This window comes from Cibotium barometz, chromosome 36, assembly GCF_041138505.1.
Source record: "Cibotium barometz isolate CiBa-2024 chromosome 36, ASM4113850v1, whole genome shotgun sequence".
Lineage (NCBI taxonomy): Eukaryota > Viridiplantae > Streptophyta > Polypodiopsida > Cyatheales > Cibotiaceae > Cibotium > Cibotium barometz.
The window spans coordinates 13,765,613-13,782,500 of NC_141081.1; the positions used below are offsets into that span (position 1 = coordinate 13,765,613).

At 48.7% G+C, this 16,888-nt stretch overlaps 1 protein-coding gene across 3 annotated transcripts in view; it reads right to left on the bottom strand.

The window, feature by feature from the left end:
* Positions 1-4,892: 4,892 nt before the first annotated feature.
* The window catches only part of LOC147617514 (cilia- and flagella-associated protein 58-like), a 67,876-nt gene continuing 55,880 nt past the window's right edge, over positions 4,893-16,888 (bottom strand). For 2 of the 3 annotated variants that reach the window (XM_086775771.1, XM_086775770.1), the window contains 2 exons: positions 6,448-6,624; positions 4,893-5,419 (listed from right to left, as the gene is read on the bottom strand). In XM_086775771.1, coding sequence (XP_086631897.1) covers positions 5,219-5,419; positions 6,448-6,624 — 378 coding nt within the window. In that variant the 3' untranslated portion in view covers positions 4,893-5,218. Of the gene's footprint in view, positions 5,420-5,634; positions 6,117-6,447; positions 6,625-16,888 lie in introns of all 3 variants that reach the window. The other variant, XR_015262234.1, reaches the window with a different exon arrangement.

The window sequence follows — 16,888 nt, forward strand, 5'->3', positions numbered from 1 at the left end:
TGCTGCTCTCTCCTCAGATCAAATATCTCCGCCATGGGGCTGTCTAGAATGGAGAGGTCGTAGAAGCGAGGGAGGCGCCTCTAATGCCAAGCAATAATGGCTCTGATCTGGCGTTGGTGAGGATGTCGCGGTCGGGATCCTAGTGGGCGTTGCCGACAAGCGCGACATAAGACGACTGCTCTATCAATGGTGACTCCTTGGGAGCGTGGCTGGTGTCCTGATGGCCCGATGGACGAGGTATCATGAGGTGTGTGGGCTGGGCTGCTGGTGCTGGTGCTAGTGCTGAAGAAATTTGTCAGGGTCCTCTGTCTAGGTACATCATGGCTCGGTCTCCTGTCTACCAAGAGGGTCTCTGTGTGTCTCCTGAGCTCAAGTAGGAACAATCCCGGCATCTTTGATCCTCAAACTCCATGACCCTACGTAACGGCCAAAAACCCTCTCGGAAGAGGCAGTGAAATCTCCCTCGCATCTCATAATAGATTGTACATCGGCAAATGTAGTGCTTCTCTGACTCTGGATCTTGGTAGCATAGCTGACAAATGCAGTCATCCGAGATCTGATGCATGTATCACCCTGTCTCAATCCACAGCTGGTGTGATGAGGTCCGGATTTGTCCAATGGCACAACGTAACCCATGTGATAGGTGTACATCCATGTACGTCGGGCAAGTGATAAAACCATCAGGTGAGAGGTGCAGAAAATGGCTCTTGTAATGAGCCATTTTCGTGCCTAAGGGCTCAAGGGGACTAGTCCATGTCCTCTTTGTGTCCACTCTAACGATATCCATCCTAATCACGCACTTCAGTTCTGAGCGGGTGAGATCCAAAAGTGGACAATCCAAGCTGTACTGAAAGGGTGGGAGTGCCTCTATCCGCAAACCATGTAGGTCAAACCATGATCTCATCTCAGCATACCATCAGTGAGTATCTCCATCCTCTGCCAACTGTATGGATGAGGTCAATGCCAATCTGAAGTACCTCTGCTGAGGGAGCTTCCATAGTTGCTGTAAAAAGGTAACTGCCTGAAATAGGGCCTCGGTCACTATTGGTGCGGCACCCAACTCAGCCCGAATAATCTCATGTGGTAGCGATGATTTGCTTCGAATCATGCGGGCAATCATCATAATCAGCGGTCTCCTCCATCCCTCATCTGTCCCTCTCTGAGATCTGTGATGTATGTTGGGCCCCCAAATTGGAGCTCCATACAGGAGGGTCAGTGTGACAAGTGTATCAAATAGCCACAATTTGGTGTGCGGCTCCTAAAACTGTATGTGTGCACACTGCCTCTCAAGTGCCCCCAAGGCTGCATGCCCAGCTGCTGCTGGCTCCTTCAGGAAGAAACGCGGTCCTGTGAAAGTAAATCCCAAATAGACATATGACCTGACGTACTCAACCACCTCCCCTCAGAAAGTGAAATAATGCTTTGATCTCGTCACCCATGCCTGTGTGGTGTTAAACACCATAACCTTGGTTTTCCCAAGGTTCACTGTCAGATCTCTATCCGCACAGAATGCCTCTAATGCATCCAAATGTCTCTGTAATCACTCTGGAGAGTATGAGATTAGAACAATATCATCTGCATATAACAAGATGGGTATCAACACCCCTGCCAAGCATGCCCCTGGGCCTCCCAATCTGTCTACATAATCGGAGACCACATCCATGTACAGTCCAAAGAGGGTGGGTGATAGCGGGCATCCTTGCTTCACTCCTATCGTGCTGGTCACCATATCGGATAGTCCACCTGGAGCTTAGACTCTGCCTGTTATACAGACTCATACAAAGCATATATCCCCCACTGCATATCCTCAGGTACCTCAATGTCATGCAATCTGTGCAGAAGCCTGGCACGTGGTACGGTATTGAAAGCTTTGCATAAGTCCACAAAGCAGTAGTATATCATTCTCTTCTGTGCCCTGCCCTCTTAAATAAGTGCTCGAAGTGTCAGTATGTGATCCAAGGTAGTAAATCCTCTCCTCAGGCCAGCTTGTCCCTATGCTCGGTGGCCATGCCTCTCTGCCCAGCAACTCAGCTCCGACTCCAATATAGAGCCATATAGTTTGGCCAAGTAATGACCAATCATGATCGTCCTATAGTTGCCTGGTACCATGGGGTCCCCAGTGATACAATGGTATGCTCTGTCCAGCTTGCCAGGAAACCCTCACAAATGGCATGATTAAATGCATGTACAATCAACGGAGCCAAAGTATCGTGCGCATATGAGAAATGCTCTGCAACTAGCCCATCATGATCATGTGCCTTTCCATTCTGTAACCTGTCTATCGCATTTAGCGCCATATGCATAGTAAAAAAGGTGCTGCTAGCCGATCTAGCTCCCAGTGGAGGGGGGCTGGGGGCTGTCCTAGTGCATCATATAGCTCTCTAGCATAAGCATGCCATGCCTCAGGTGCAGTAATCGAAGTACCAGGCTATCTCTCTGAAACATCTTCCATGCCCTCTTGATGTCCTTCCCTAGGAAGAGTTGGTAATCTCGTCCAGAGGGCTATGCGGCTCTAAAGCAAACAAGCCATTAGATACCGCATCTCGGTAACCCCCAGCTGTCTCACGTGTAAACTAATATCTAGGGTACCTAGGTAGATGAGTGGCTGGGCCATCTCTCGGGGATCTACCTACTAGTGTGAAACTCAGGTATGCATGATCAGCTGCTATGCCAATGGGCCAACTAGAAATCGTGAAATCCCGCACATCAGGTATCAATGAAGGAGATGCCATCAAGTAGTCCACTATGCTTGCTCCCCCTTTAGAGTTCCAGCATGTGAGAGCATCTAATCCCTGCCATCTCGATAGGCCATTGCATATGACCAACCCGAGCGTGAGAAAATGCCTGCCATAATCTGTAATCTCCCCCTCGTCATGTGTTGATCTCTGCAACCCTAAATCCTCTGCAGTGATCTCCCGGTACATAGCCTCATGAGTATCATGTAGCTCTGTCTGCTCTGTGCCTGTATGTGCATTAAAGTCTCCCAATAGTAATGTCTCTCATGTTGGCAAATCTCATGATATCATCATATAGTGGCGTATAGGGTGACTCTCCTGATGGTGCAAACCCGGAGTTGGCTGGGGGAAAGTAGCATACCGCCACATATAGCTCGCAAAGCCCCTCTCTGCATACTCGGATCTACATGTACCTCACATCTGCATCTCTATGTACCACAAGTATTCTGTCACGAAGCTCCTCCCTGAAGAGTACTACCACTCCTCCAGATCCTTTGGTACCTCCCATTGTGCATGGCTGAGGGCGGAACACTGATTCCCACCTATAACCCTGCACGTCAGGGAGCCTCTTGTTTGTGCACTGATGGGTCTCCATATACATAGCAATATCACTGTGTGTGAAAGTATCCTCAAAGTAGCTTGCATCTAATCTAAGGGCTCCATTGCAATTCCACATCGTGAATCGCAAGGTCTCATAGGCCGCGCACCGTCAGGCGGGCCTCCTCTCCGTAATGATGACTCGGCCATCTCTGTATACCGCCCATTTCTCCTCTTTCCTTGCCTCAAGCACACACGGCATGTGTTCCTTTCGGTGTGCTATCTGTGCCGGTGTAAGGTCCTCATCCAAATAAATCTTTTCCTCCTTAAGGGCCATCCTTTTGGAGAGGAAGGCCTTCTTCTTCTCTAAGTCACCAAACCTGATGATCAATATCTTCGCCCTGGTTTCATCTCTACCCACTCGCCATGCTCAGCAATGGGTACATCAGTGGCTCCAATCTTTGTTGCAAGAGCTTTTGCATCCTCTTGGGGATTCCCTTTATCTTCCCAACCAACTATGCATACGTGTAAGGCACGTGCCCGTCTCTTGGCTTCCTCTTCCAATGTAGCATACATCACCTCTACTTTATTGACTGGTGTATCCTTCTGCTTCTTTACTACTTCAATCCATGGGCTTATTTCGTCAATTTGTTTCTTTCTAGCACTGGCAATTTCAGCCCATGAATGCATTTTCTTCTCACCCGCGGCCACTTTTGCCTTACATGATTCTAAAGTGTTTTGCATTTTTGTGATGTCTTTTTCGGATTCAACTATACATGTCCTCAAGGTGCCTTCGTACGATGCAACTGTTGTGTTGATCTCCCGGAGCATGTCATCCTTCCATTTCTGCATCTGTTTTTTCATTTCCGTATATATCAAAGCTTGGGGTAATTCCATCTCAACTTGTACTTGGGCTTGCATTTCTCCCTTCAATTGGGCATATATCTCTTCCTTCAGCGTTTCATATATAACTTTCTTTTGGGCATGCATCTTCTCAATCCATTCCTTTTCAAGCTCCTGTCGCATGGTGCTCATCTCTATCCTTATGTGCAGCTGTATCTCCTCATAAAGGGCCTCATCTCGTCGGGCCATCTTCGCAAGCCTTCGTGAGCCAGGGGACATATCCCTTTTCTCATTCTTCTACGGTAGGCATTTGGTGCCTTTGTGGGGGTGTGAAAGATGGTTTCACCATCCTATTCTCCCTCCCGGGATTGAGACATGTTTTCAGTCTGCAGCACCGTGCGCACAGGGAGGCGGAGAGAGCAGCGCAACGGATGCAGGTTGCATAGGTGCGGGCAGCGAAGCTAGGTGCGCGCAACGCTGTAGGCATAGGTGTGAAATGGGCAGAGGGTGCGCAAGTAGAGGGCAGTGGGGTGCTAACGCCAGCGGCGCGAAGCGCGAGCAAGGGGGCATAGGCTCACGTCATCGCCAGAGAAAGGAGGGGGGGGGTGGGGGGGTGGGGGGGGCACATAGGCTTATGCCATCGAGAGAGAGAGAGAGAGAGAGAGAGAGAGAGAGAGAGAGAGGAGAATCCCATAGTCACTCTACTTTGGAACTCTTAGAAATTTAACAGATACCAAATAACATTAAGAGGAGTGCAAATTATTTGGAAAAATCTTCTAATACACTCACTGTACTTTGGAAAACTTGAGAATCAAATAGATGCCAACATAACATAATCTGGTGGGTGTGCAAATCATTTGGATAAATCTTCTAATACATCAGCTCTACTTTGAGATACTTGAGAATTGAGAAATGCCAACATAGCATAATCTGGCATGCAAATCATTTGGATAAATCTTCCAATTAACACAAAAGACAAAAAATGTTATGCATGACAAGAGCCTCCGACAAAGAGGTGAGGTATCTGCACACACTTTGGGATGCATGTCAATACATTTTTCTCATACCTGAACGGGCACATCATCTAGAGACATTCCATGCCATCATGATGCCATGTTAAATCCGCCACCTAGAATTTTAGGTTGTAACAAACCCTCTGTACTGGAGCTAACTGATTGGTTTGATTCTCTTATCTTTTGCTTCTCTTTCTGCTCTTTTAATTTCTTTTCATAGAACTTTTGTTTGACTGTATCAAGTTCTGCATTCAATCTTTTGATTTCGCCTTTGAGTTCCTTCACTTGACCCTGAACCCAGGACACCACTTGTCAGTTTCAATATAGGAAATTGACTAAAAATCATATCTTATGTCTGTAAGCATATTTGTAGCTGCAAATCTTGGTATCATAAATAATAAAAATGCCAACAAATAAAACTAGGGCCAAACGGACCGACTTCCCCAAGGAAATTTGTATTCCACCAGAGTAATTTACAAAGTACAAGTAGCAGATGTTCTAAGCACCAGATTTCCAAGTGCAGGTATCAAACAAATCCTCCGCCCAAACCCATGGCAAGGGGTGCTTCCAGCTTCACACCTGGCCTGGTGGAGTCTCACAAGGGTGGCCCAGTCTCACACAAGTCTTCTTGTGTGGATCTCAGAAGCCAAGTCTCACACAGGCAGGATGCACATGAAAGAGTCCATCCCAATGAGAGAAACTCCAGCAGCAGCTAGGACACCATCTTCAAGTTGTTTTACAGGTTTCAGTGCGACAAAACGCTTAAAAACTGGATTTTAGGGTTTACGGCAGCAGATTAGGGTTTCTCTGTCCCTACAGGTCGTACTGGTTTCGTAGATACAGATCTGCAGCAGCATGTACAACTATGTAGAGGGTGCAGGTCAGTTGCCACTTGCTAATAGTTCATCCCTGGGCACCCACGTAAGGCCATAGAAGCGCACTTGGTTCACAAGGATGTAGAGAAAGCCTCTCGCATCATTTTGGTGCCCTGGAAAATTACAATACGGGTCTAATGGTTGAGTGGGGAGTCTACTTTAAAGGAGGAAGTGCATAATGAATCCAAAGGTCATAATGTGGCTAGCATGTATTGTGAGGCTAGGCGTATACCTCAGGCGGGCCCGTTACACATACCCCACCGCCCATGTATGGGCGGGGGAGATTGCCTGCCCATGAATTATGGGCGGTGGATACCCCCACCACATCAGCATGGGCAGCCAGGGGTATGGCGAGGTGTAATGGGCCTAATAATCAATGCTCCAAGGAAATAAAAGGAAGTCTTGGAAAGATGGAGTACATTAATCTTGACTAAGTTACTTCACCTGATACATCTGGAGCTCAGATGCCATTGCTTGCATTTGATGAGTCTTTTCTTTCAAAATTTTTGCATACATTCCAAGTTGCTCAGAGACCTCTGGGCCTGGCTGCCGAGCCAAAATCTTTCTTAACTCAACATAAAGTTTCTCCTTTTCTTGAATCAAAAGGTCCTTCTCTACAACCTGCCAAAAACATTGTAATGTAAATGTTATGATCTTTTACCCTCCTTACTTCAGCACACTTTTCTATTACTTGCAAAAAAAAAATTGGGGTAATTTTTTCTATTTTCTAGTGTCTCAATTGTGTTCAATAATTACCAACAGCTTTGCAGCCCAGCAGTGGAGGCGCTTGCAGGCACCCAAAAACTGCCTTGGGGCAGGCTTTCACACTGCTTTCGGGCCAGTTACGTAACCACCCTCGGGCAGGTTCACCGTGTGACTACAGAAGGATCTACTACTGGACAAAAACTGTGTTCAATGGTTCCAGTACAACCGATGGATGTAAACATCTGGCTTGGCTAGACCCTCATTAATGGAAAGTTTTCTAAAGGGGGAAAAAGAGGGTTGAGTGTCTTCAATGAAAGAAAAAACCAGGGAAAATGCCCTCGTTTGAGTAGCAAGAAGGATCAAAAGTAAAGAGTCCTGTCTACTTGAATACAACAAAAACAGTAAGTGTAAAAAACACAATTACCTGCCCTGGATGATGAAGGCAATTTTTATTCAGTGCTTGGCAACGCGAACAGTGCACCAGCTCAAAGGATTTGCTTGGGTAGGGTAGACGTGCGGTGGCCAGAACCGAGAGCATGGCAGAAATGCCTCGTTCTAGAGCAAACTGAAGCTGATTTTCATGCTCATCTCTTGGTGCAAATGACATGGTATTTATTCCCAGTGGAAGACGATAGGCAGAAAAGCTTTCTACACCACAACCTACATCCAGTACCTTTACCATGCCTGATGTGCTTAATGTTCCTTCCCTATTGCTTATCATTTTACCTAGTCTGTGCGAAAATTCCAATAGGCAATTCTCCCGTGAGCCAAAATCAGGTTAATAGATAAGAATAAATCCAGACTATCCCCCCTATGGGACCTACGTTTCCTCAAGAAGTACCTGGCGCTCCTGTGGCATGATGAGAATAGAAGCTCCTCCACCTGTTCTTGGACCACAGCCATCTACTCCTCGAGTTGCACCTGTTTACAGGTGCAACTAGAGGCTGTACCGCTCATCATTGAAGATGTAACAGACACGTATGTGCAGCCACTAGATCAAGTAGACCCCTATGCAGGTTTGCCAAGAAACCCTTATGAAAACCCAATCCCTGTCCCAGAGCCAGAACCTGTGAACTACACCCCAATGCCACCACTTGGTATCTGCCACTGACTATTCCGCGACTCCTGTCGTTAGGCTTGCACCAGCTGGTGCTTACGGCCGTGAGATTCCTATACACTGGGGTGCATCTAGGGCCACTGCAAAGATGACAGAGTGGCCCAGCAAGGAGAGTGACCGATTGAGAAGAGCAAGATTCTGTAACAAGAGTCTCTGATCTGCTATGGAACTCGGGAGGGTCAATAATACTAGCACAATTGAAATGAGTGGAGGATCACTCAATCTAACCAATTTGATTTTTTTGGAAGAAAAAGCGGTAATGGAAATGAGAAGAAAGGGTCATGGAAATGAGTAAGTTGACCCAAAGAGATTACACTGTCAGATTTAAGCAGGCCAGGGCCTTTAAAATCTAGTGGGAGCTTCAAAAGTATGGACGGTGGGTTCTAACAATTGTCAAACTGCAACTGACACTTGACTTCAAGATGGACAAAAAAGTTACACATGTAACGACATGAAAGTTGGAACAACCAAGTGCAACGAAAGACACCCTCAACACTGAACCTAGCAGGGCATGCCAAAAAATTAAGAATGAAACAGATATAAAACCTTTGATAAAGTAGCTTCCCCGTTGGCGCGCCTGTTGCCTTCGCCTTCACCCAGCTCCCCCTCTCTGCCTTTGCCATCCCCCAGCTCCCTCTCTCGGCCTGGTTTCGCCCCCAGCTCCCGTCCTCTGCCTTCCTCCTCTTCCGTCTGTTGACCCCCCACCTTAGCCCTTCCTATTGCGCTTCAACCTGCCTCTGCTTTCGCCCGACTCCCACCTCCACCTTGGTTTGCAAGATTTGTAGAAAAATGGGGGAGAGACAGAGATAAAACTGAAACTGAAACTGAAATGAGAGCATAACTAGAAGGAAACACAAACCATAGACATACCTTGAGATGAGTGTAGACAAGACACAAGATTGATACTTTCATTGATGTGACACCTACAATATATAGGTGAGAAGTACAAGATTGAGTAGACTGACTTATGGGATAAATGTAGAGGTGCCACATGGCACTAGACTCAAGACATAAAGACTCAACTGAAACTAGACTACAGAAATAGTACACCTAGTGTGCACTTATTTCCAACACCCTCCTTAAGTGGACACTAGGAGGAAGACAAAAAGACAAGACTATGACATGACAAAAGATAAGACCAAGACAGAGAGACTAGACAAGGATTGAGAGACAAGCTAGAAGACAAGATGGACAAGACTAGAAGACAGACATAAAGACTGATAGACTGAGAGACAAGACATGAGAGACAAAAGATCCTGAGACACCCCTCCTCAAGTGATATCCTCATATGGGTCCACAAGGGTAGGGACAAGAGTGGATCATAGACAGATCAGCCAGTAGAGTGGTCCCATAGAGAGAGAGACTTTCAGATAGACATGAGAGAGACTGACAAATAGAAGATAAATGGGGACATAGACAAAATGCCAAAGACATGTGGGTAACTAATCCACAAAAGATAGGCATATAGACTGATAGACAGAGTGTCAGAGATATATGACTGTAAGATCACACAAGATAGACACATAGACAGAGAGACTGACTGACTGTAGATAGACAGAGAGATGGACCTTGATGGATAATCCCTCCTCAAGGCCAATCCTCCTGCTAGAGTGGGTAATGCAGGGGTGCCTCTTGGATAGGGACAAAGATAAGTCCATGTAGACAAATAGACATGATATTACCCCATGATCTACATCATTGGTGATCAATGGTGGTAGATAGCTTGAAAAACATAGATAATTATGAGAGAGATGGGAAGGTCTTACCAGATTTGGCAGTGTCTAATCCCGTACAAGATAGAGAAGTAAATGAAATTCAGAACTGAGATTTTTATTTTTCAAGAGATAGAGAGTAAACTGAAAATAGAACACAGCATACACTTGATTTTTGCTTTAAATTTGCTGCTGCAGGTCTGGCTGGTCCAATGGACAGCTAACCCACATGTGAAGATGAAGGGGAAAATGCCTTATGCACAGATGTTGCAAATCAGGTCCAAAATCAGCATTGGAGTTTACCTTCACAAAAGGAGGTGTCGAGCTGATGTCGAGAAGACCAGAGATCCAAAAATGACGAGTTGTTGCATGAGTTGAATGTCCAGGAGGTCCACGACTTGAGAAGACATGTTGATGAAGAAGAGAGTGCGGGGGTAGCTGCTGCATGTGCAGTACTAGAGGACAGGCCGGTAAGCTCAAGTAGAGAGGCGGCAGCACCATGATGAACCCCCGCAGCAGCAAGAAGGAGAAGTCGGGCAGTTGTTGGCACAGATCTGGAGTTGTAAGCTGGAGCAGCAAATGAAGGCGATGACAGGCTGACTGAAATCGCCCTGAGGATGCCATGAGATGAGGCCCAAAACTGACGGCAAGCTGATGTAGAGTAACGCTCAGTTTTTTTTTTTTAATGTAGATGGCGGGCAACAAGACAGGAAATGGCGGGCAGATTCCTGAGTGGAATGGCGGGCAGAATGCGAGGCAAAGAAGGATGAAATGGTGCACTGATTTCTGAGTGGAATGGCGGGCAGTAATCAGGGGAAGAATGGCGCAGATCATGTAGGTAAGAATTGCTTCCATGACGGAGAAAAAAAGGAGATCGGACTCTAAAGACTCAGCGCAGAACAGAAGAGAAATGAAACCTTTAACCCTTAAGAAGCTCCCTGCACATAGGAAAGGAAAAAAAAACACCCTGAGGAAGCAGGCTGCTCAGAGCATAATATCCCGAACAGAAACAGAGCAAATTTACAAAGCTCTAGGCACAGAATACAGGGAAGCAAATCCTCACAAAGAGTAGCGAAAACCGCAGCTTGGGGCAGGAAAGGAACTAGGAAAGGCTGGCTCTGATACCATGTAGAAAAATGGGGGAGAGACAGAGATAAAACTGAAACTGAAACTGAAATGAGAGCATAACTAGAAGGAAACACAAACCATAGACATACCTTGAGATGAGTGTAGACAAGACACAAGATTGATACTTTCATTGATGTGACACCTACAATATATAGGTGAGAAGTACAAGATTGAGTAGACTGACTTATGGGATAAATGTAGAGGTGCCACATGGCACTAGACTCAAGACATAAAGACTCAACTGAAACTAGACTAGAGAAATAGTACACCTAGTGTGCACTTATTTCCAACAAGATTGTGGGTGGCCGCTGGGCGCGTGGACAACTCAGGGATCTTTTTCAGGCAAGCCTTATCGGTGAGCTTGGAAAGATCAATGATATTCATCCTTTGGGGCGTGGATACTACCATGTCGAGTTTGATTCGCCTGCAGCATTGGACGAAGTCATGCAGTTGAGCCCCATCGCACTACGCATGGCCGAGGCCTTCTTTGCGAGGTGGCAACATGTCTTCGACCCAGCATCTGACCCTCTGGTTGGCGTCTCAAGCTTTCCCAAGACAGTTTGCTTTCGTGGTCTCAAGAAGGAATAGCTTCCCCTCCTCCCGGTGATATGTGGTGTTATCGGGAGAGTGATGGAATCCCCCCCCCCACCGCTGCTTGGTTCTAGCCCGGACGGCCGGGATTCCATCACTTCATATCTGCATAGCCTCTCCGGAGTCAGTTCCTCATGTCATTTCGCTTCCTTGCCTTCGGGGAGCTCCTATTTTGCAGAGAGTTGAGTACTCTCGCCTCCCTAGCCAATGTTTCATTTGCCAACAGCAAATGGGACACCTTGCTAGAGCTTGTCCCTACCGTCAATCGAGGAGGGTGCCTCTAGTAGTGCCCCCCACCCCCTTCCCAGTTTAGCTCCTCATCAGGGGGAAGGGGGGGGATCCTGGCCCCGAGAAGTCAGAGCACCAAGGCTCGGCCTTTGAGGATGCCGGTGTAGGAGAGTGGTAGACCCCCGGTCCGAGGCAGAACCACCATCGGACTTCTAGAGCATAGAGGCACCGGCACCATGTGCTCCAGTTTGGCAGGCCACAAGAGGATACGGTTTTGTCAGAGAACCATTACAAGCACTTATCTTAGCAGCCCCTTGATGGTGATGAGCCCCCCAATACCATCGCCGAACCCGCCACTGGGCCCCCCTTTCCAGAGACCTTTGCCTCGTCACGATTCCGCTCTAGGCATTCCCACAAGGCCCTCTGACCAGACCTCGCGGCTTGTGTCCCCCCCCCCCCCCCTCCCCTCGCAGTGAACCCTTCTTCCTCTAAGATCGCTCCTCAGCCCTTGTCCCCACACAACCCAACCACCCCCCACCCCCCCTCCCCCGCGTCCGGCCTTGCCAGAGCACTCCCGCCACTCATTGGCCGTGCCTCACCCCCGGAGAGGAGGCAGCAAGCTAATTAGGCTGGTTGTTTGATCCAGCGTTTCTCGAAGCTGGTAGTGATGACCATTGCTGCCTCTCCAGTGTGTGCTCTCCCTTCAAAGCCCCCAAGCACCCGCGCCCCCCCTCCCCCCTAGTTCTACGGCAGCCAGTTGACTACAGCTTCTTCCGATGCTTCCCCGTCAAGGGAGCAGGTATCTTCAAGGAGACAAGCGCGGGATCCTTAGAGAGGAGCTTCACAGAGCCGTAGTTGGCGGGCTCCAGGAGCATCATCTTTCTGAGGGTTGTACCCGATGTTGTGGGAAGATTCTTCAGGGTTGACATTCTCTTCCTCCAGGAGCTGTCAGAATATGCAGCGGAAAATGATATCCAAACTTGGGTAGACAAGAGCAAGTAGACTGCAGAAAATAATCAGCACAAGAAACACAGAGAGATGTGTGTAAACTCTTCTCTATACACAAGATCCCGGAGATAACTGAATGAGAAAGTGGTGGAGGATGGGGGGGAATATATACAAGCCCATGAGGGCAGTCGGCCAGCTCTGGAAGAGACCCACGACTGACAAAATGTCCACGACTGCTGAAAAACAGCAGTCGGCCAGCATCTGGTGCCCCAAGTCTGCACAGAACAAGTCGGCCAGCACTCAGATAGCCCACGACTGCTACAGATGCAGTCGGCCAGCCTCAGAGTGGTCCTGGCATCACCTGGCAGCCCTCCAGCCACTAGGAAAAAAATGGGAAAAATAGGGAAAAATACGGGGAGTGTGGAAAAATGATATACGGGCGGGCACACCCACAACAGAGGCCCTGGTGTATACAAATAGACAGGAGATGACTTCTAACACTGCTTCTTGCTGCTCCAAGAAACCGCTCCTGAGCCGAGGGTAAAAGTGTATCCTGAAGTAGATCTCCTCGTGTCTGGATCTCCTCCCCAATCTGAGTCACTCCAACCTTGGAGCTTGACTCCATTCCCTCCTGTGTAAAAGAGTCCCAGATCCTTCGTACTCTGCAGATACCGCAAGATCCGCAATCCTGCGTCCCAATGAGTCTTCAATGGCGTCTGCATAAAAGAGCTCAACAGCCCCACGGAGAAGCTCAAGTCCAATCTGGTGTTCAGCAACCAGATCAATGAACCAACCAACTTCCGGTACTGCGAGGCATCAACTGGCTCACAAGGATCTGTAACGGTTAACTTTGTGTTCGGGTCCATCGGCGAAGTAATAGGCTTGCAGTTCTCCATCCCAAAGGCCTCAAGCAACTCATGAACATACCGCTGCTGAGAGACGAAAAACCCCCTCTGGGTCTGCCAGATCTCCAATCCCAAGAAGAAGTGGAGTAAGCCTAAGTCGGTCATCTCAAACTCCTTTGACAAGGCAGCCTTCGTCACTCCAATGTGCTCCACATGACCGCCGGTGAGAATGAGATCATCCACATAAAGGATGATGAGTGTGACCATGCCGCGTTCCCGAAAGAGATACAGGTTCGGATCTGCAACCGATCTCTGGAATCCAGTCCGAATAAAGAAGGAATCAATCTTCTGATTCCAAGCCCGCGGAGCCTGCTTAAGACCATACAAGGCCTTACGTAACCTGTAAACCATCCCTTCCGATCCTGGAACAATGAAGCCTTGAGGCTGCTCAACGTACACCTCCTCCTGCAGGTCACCATTAAGGAACGCCGATTTTACATCCATTTGGTACACGGGCCACCTCTGAGAAGAAGCAAGGGCAAGAACGGTCCGAATCGTGGTCATCCGCGCTGTCGGTGCAAAGGTATCCTCGTAGTCGATGCCTGGCCGCTGAGCATAACCCTTAGCCACGAGCCTGGCTTTGTGTTTGTCCACCGACCCATCAGCCGCGTACTTGGTCTTAAAGACCCATTTGACACCAATGACTGACCGCTTCGACGGCCTCGGTACCAACTCCCAAGTGTTGTTCTTCTCGATGGCGTCAAGTTCCACCTGCATGGCTTCCCTCCAAGTATCCTGTGAAAGGGCTTCCTTTACGGAAGTGGGCTCTTTATCCCGCATGATACGAGACATAAGAGCATAGTTCACTTGAAGAAGCTCCGCCGTGTTGCTTTTATCTCGAACTCGATGTGATCTTCGAGGGCCGTCCTCTGTGGTCCACTCGGAGGGTAGCTCCGTGACACCTGACTCCCGAAGGGTGTCCATCAACCACCTAGGTACTCGAACAGATCGTGGAGCCTCCTGTGATCGCGGGGGCTCAACTCCAGCTGCGGGCTCAACCTCCTGTGATGACTGAGGTGGTTCAACTGGAGTGATAGACTGGGAATCATCATCAGACTCTGGATCTCCAAGAAGTGGCGGCTCCTCGACAGTGGATGCTGGAACATGCTCGTCAAAGACCACATCCCGGCTGACAACAATCTCGTTCCTCTCTGGATCATACAACCTGTATCCCTTGGAAAGAGAGTTATATCCCACAAATACCAGCTTGCGGGACTTGGAGTCAAGCTTCCCCCTCTGCTTCTTCGGAATATGTACATACGCGTCACTCCCAAAGACACGAAAGTGCGAGACATCGGGTTTCCTGCCAAAATATGCCTCAAATGGAGTCATATGTGGTACAGAAGTCGTCGGAGAGCGGTTAATGGTATGGACAGCTGTCGCCACAGCCTCACCCCACAGTGGACGAGGAAGATCTCGATGCTCCAGCATGGTCCTCGCCATCTCCACCACAGTCCTGTTCTTACGTTCAACAACTCCATTCTCCGAAGGCGATCCGGTATTGGCCAATTCCCTCTTGATGCCATGATCTGCACAAAACCGAAAGAATACAGTCGAGGAGAATTCCCCTCCTTTGTCAGCCCTGAGAGTCTTGACCTGTAGTCCAGACTCTTTCTCCACCATCACGTGCCAATCCTTGAACCGAGCAAAAGCCTGGTCCTTCTGTGAAAGAAAGTAGACCCACGTGAATCTGGTACAATCATCAACAAGCAGCATGAAGTAGAGAGATCCTCCCAAGGATGGTATCTGCTGTGGTCCACACAAGTCAGTGTGAATCAACTCCAAAGGTTTCGAAGCCCGCCTGGAAGCCTGCTTCGGAAAGGATTCCCTGTGCTGCTTACCACGTATGCAAGAACTGCAGCGTCCTTGCCTACTACCAACATCTGGCAAGCCAACCACCATCTGGTCCCGGAAGGCGCGCCGCAAAGCATCCACATTTAAGTGGCCAAAACGAAAGTGCCACAAGTCTCCGACCTGAGAGCCTGTCAGTGAGGAGAGTGCAGAGAGTTTGTAGATACCGTTCTCCACACCGCCTTCCCAAACAACTTTGCCTGTCTCACGATCCCTTAGAGCAACTGAATGCTCCTCAAATTCCACCCGAAAGCCAGTCTTGCATACCTCATGCACTGACAAAAGATGAAAGCCCAGAGCAGGGACGTAAAGAACACGGGAAGCATGCTTGCCCCCCTTGCCGTCGGGAATGATCTCCATCCGGCCCTCACTATGAATCGGAATAGTGGAGTTATCACCAATAAAGATACGACCTGACTGCCGCTTCAGATCCAGGAAGAAGTCACGGGATGGAGTCATGTGCCTGGAAGCACCACTGTCGAGAATCCATTCCCAAGTATCCTTTGCGGTGAAGCCAACTGCCTCCTCGCTCGAAGACGATGAATCATCGGAGTCCACCATCTCCAAGTGCACAAATGCCGGAGTCTTCGCAGCTGAGGCTGAGGACTCAGCACTCTTCCCTGTCCGCTTAGGGCACTTCCTCCAGTAGTGGCCTTTCTCGCCACAATCATTGCAAGATCTTTCGGCCTTCAGCTTCTCTCGTTCTGGATCAGGCTTCTTCTCGGAAGACTTATCTGGTGAAGCCTTCCCTTTGCCCTTGTTGGTATTACGGCCTTTCGACCGTTGGCCAGTTAAGGCCTCCGAACCTCCGCCGTGAGGAGGGTTCGTAAAACGTTCCTCCTGGTCCAAGACCATTGGCACAAGCTCCTCCCAAGTAATGGTGCTGAGCCTGCCACTCGTGATCAACGAGGAATAGAAAGCGGAATACTGACCAGGCAAGTGGGAAAGTAACGTGATGGCCATATCTTCGGACGATATCTCTTTCCCAGCTTGAAGGACTTCCTGCTGAAGGGCCTGCAGCTTGTTAATGTGTTCCCGCATCGTCGAAGACTTCGCAGGGTTCATAACCCGCATCTGCACTTCCAAGGATATCCGCTTCATGGGTGACACCCTGTTGTACAAAGAAGCCAAGTGCTCCCATATGCCTCTCGCCAGCGTCATGTGCTTCACATGGTTGATCACCTGTGGTGTGCAATTGAGGAATATAAACGACCGGACCCTGGCGTTGACACGGTCCCACATTTGTGCCTGTGCCTCTCGGTCCTTCCTTGCGGATAAAACCTCCCCTTCCTCAGCTTCCGGCCTTGGCACCCCTTTGATAATAAAATCAGCAAGATCATATGACTCCAAAACTGACTCCATCATGACCTTCCAGATGCCATAATTGGACCCGTCCAACTGCCGATCCACTGGGAACGTGGGAAGAGTCGGAATCTTCACGTGCTTCTCTGCCATCTCGAGTAAATCCGCCATCTCGGAGAGTAACCTGAAAGGGTGGGTGGGTGGGAAAAAATCTGAAAATCAGAATATATGCAAGTGGCTGTCCAGCCCCTCTGCCCGCCTTCCTCTTGCACCTTCACTTCCCGTTCAGCCCGAAACAGTCCACCGATCAGCAACCTGTTGCTCCCCCTCTTGCTCAGAAAAACGCCCAAGATCTGCTAGAGCCTAGGGCTCTGATACCATGTCAGAATATGCAGCGG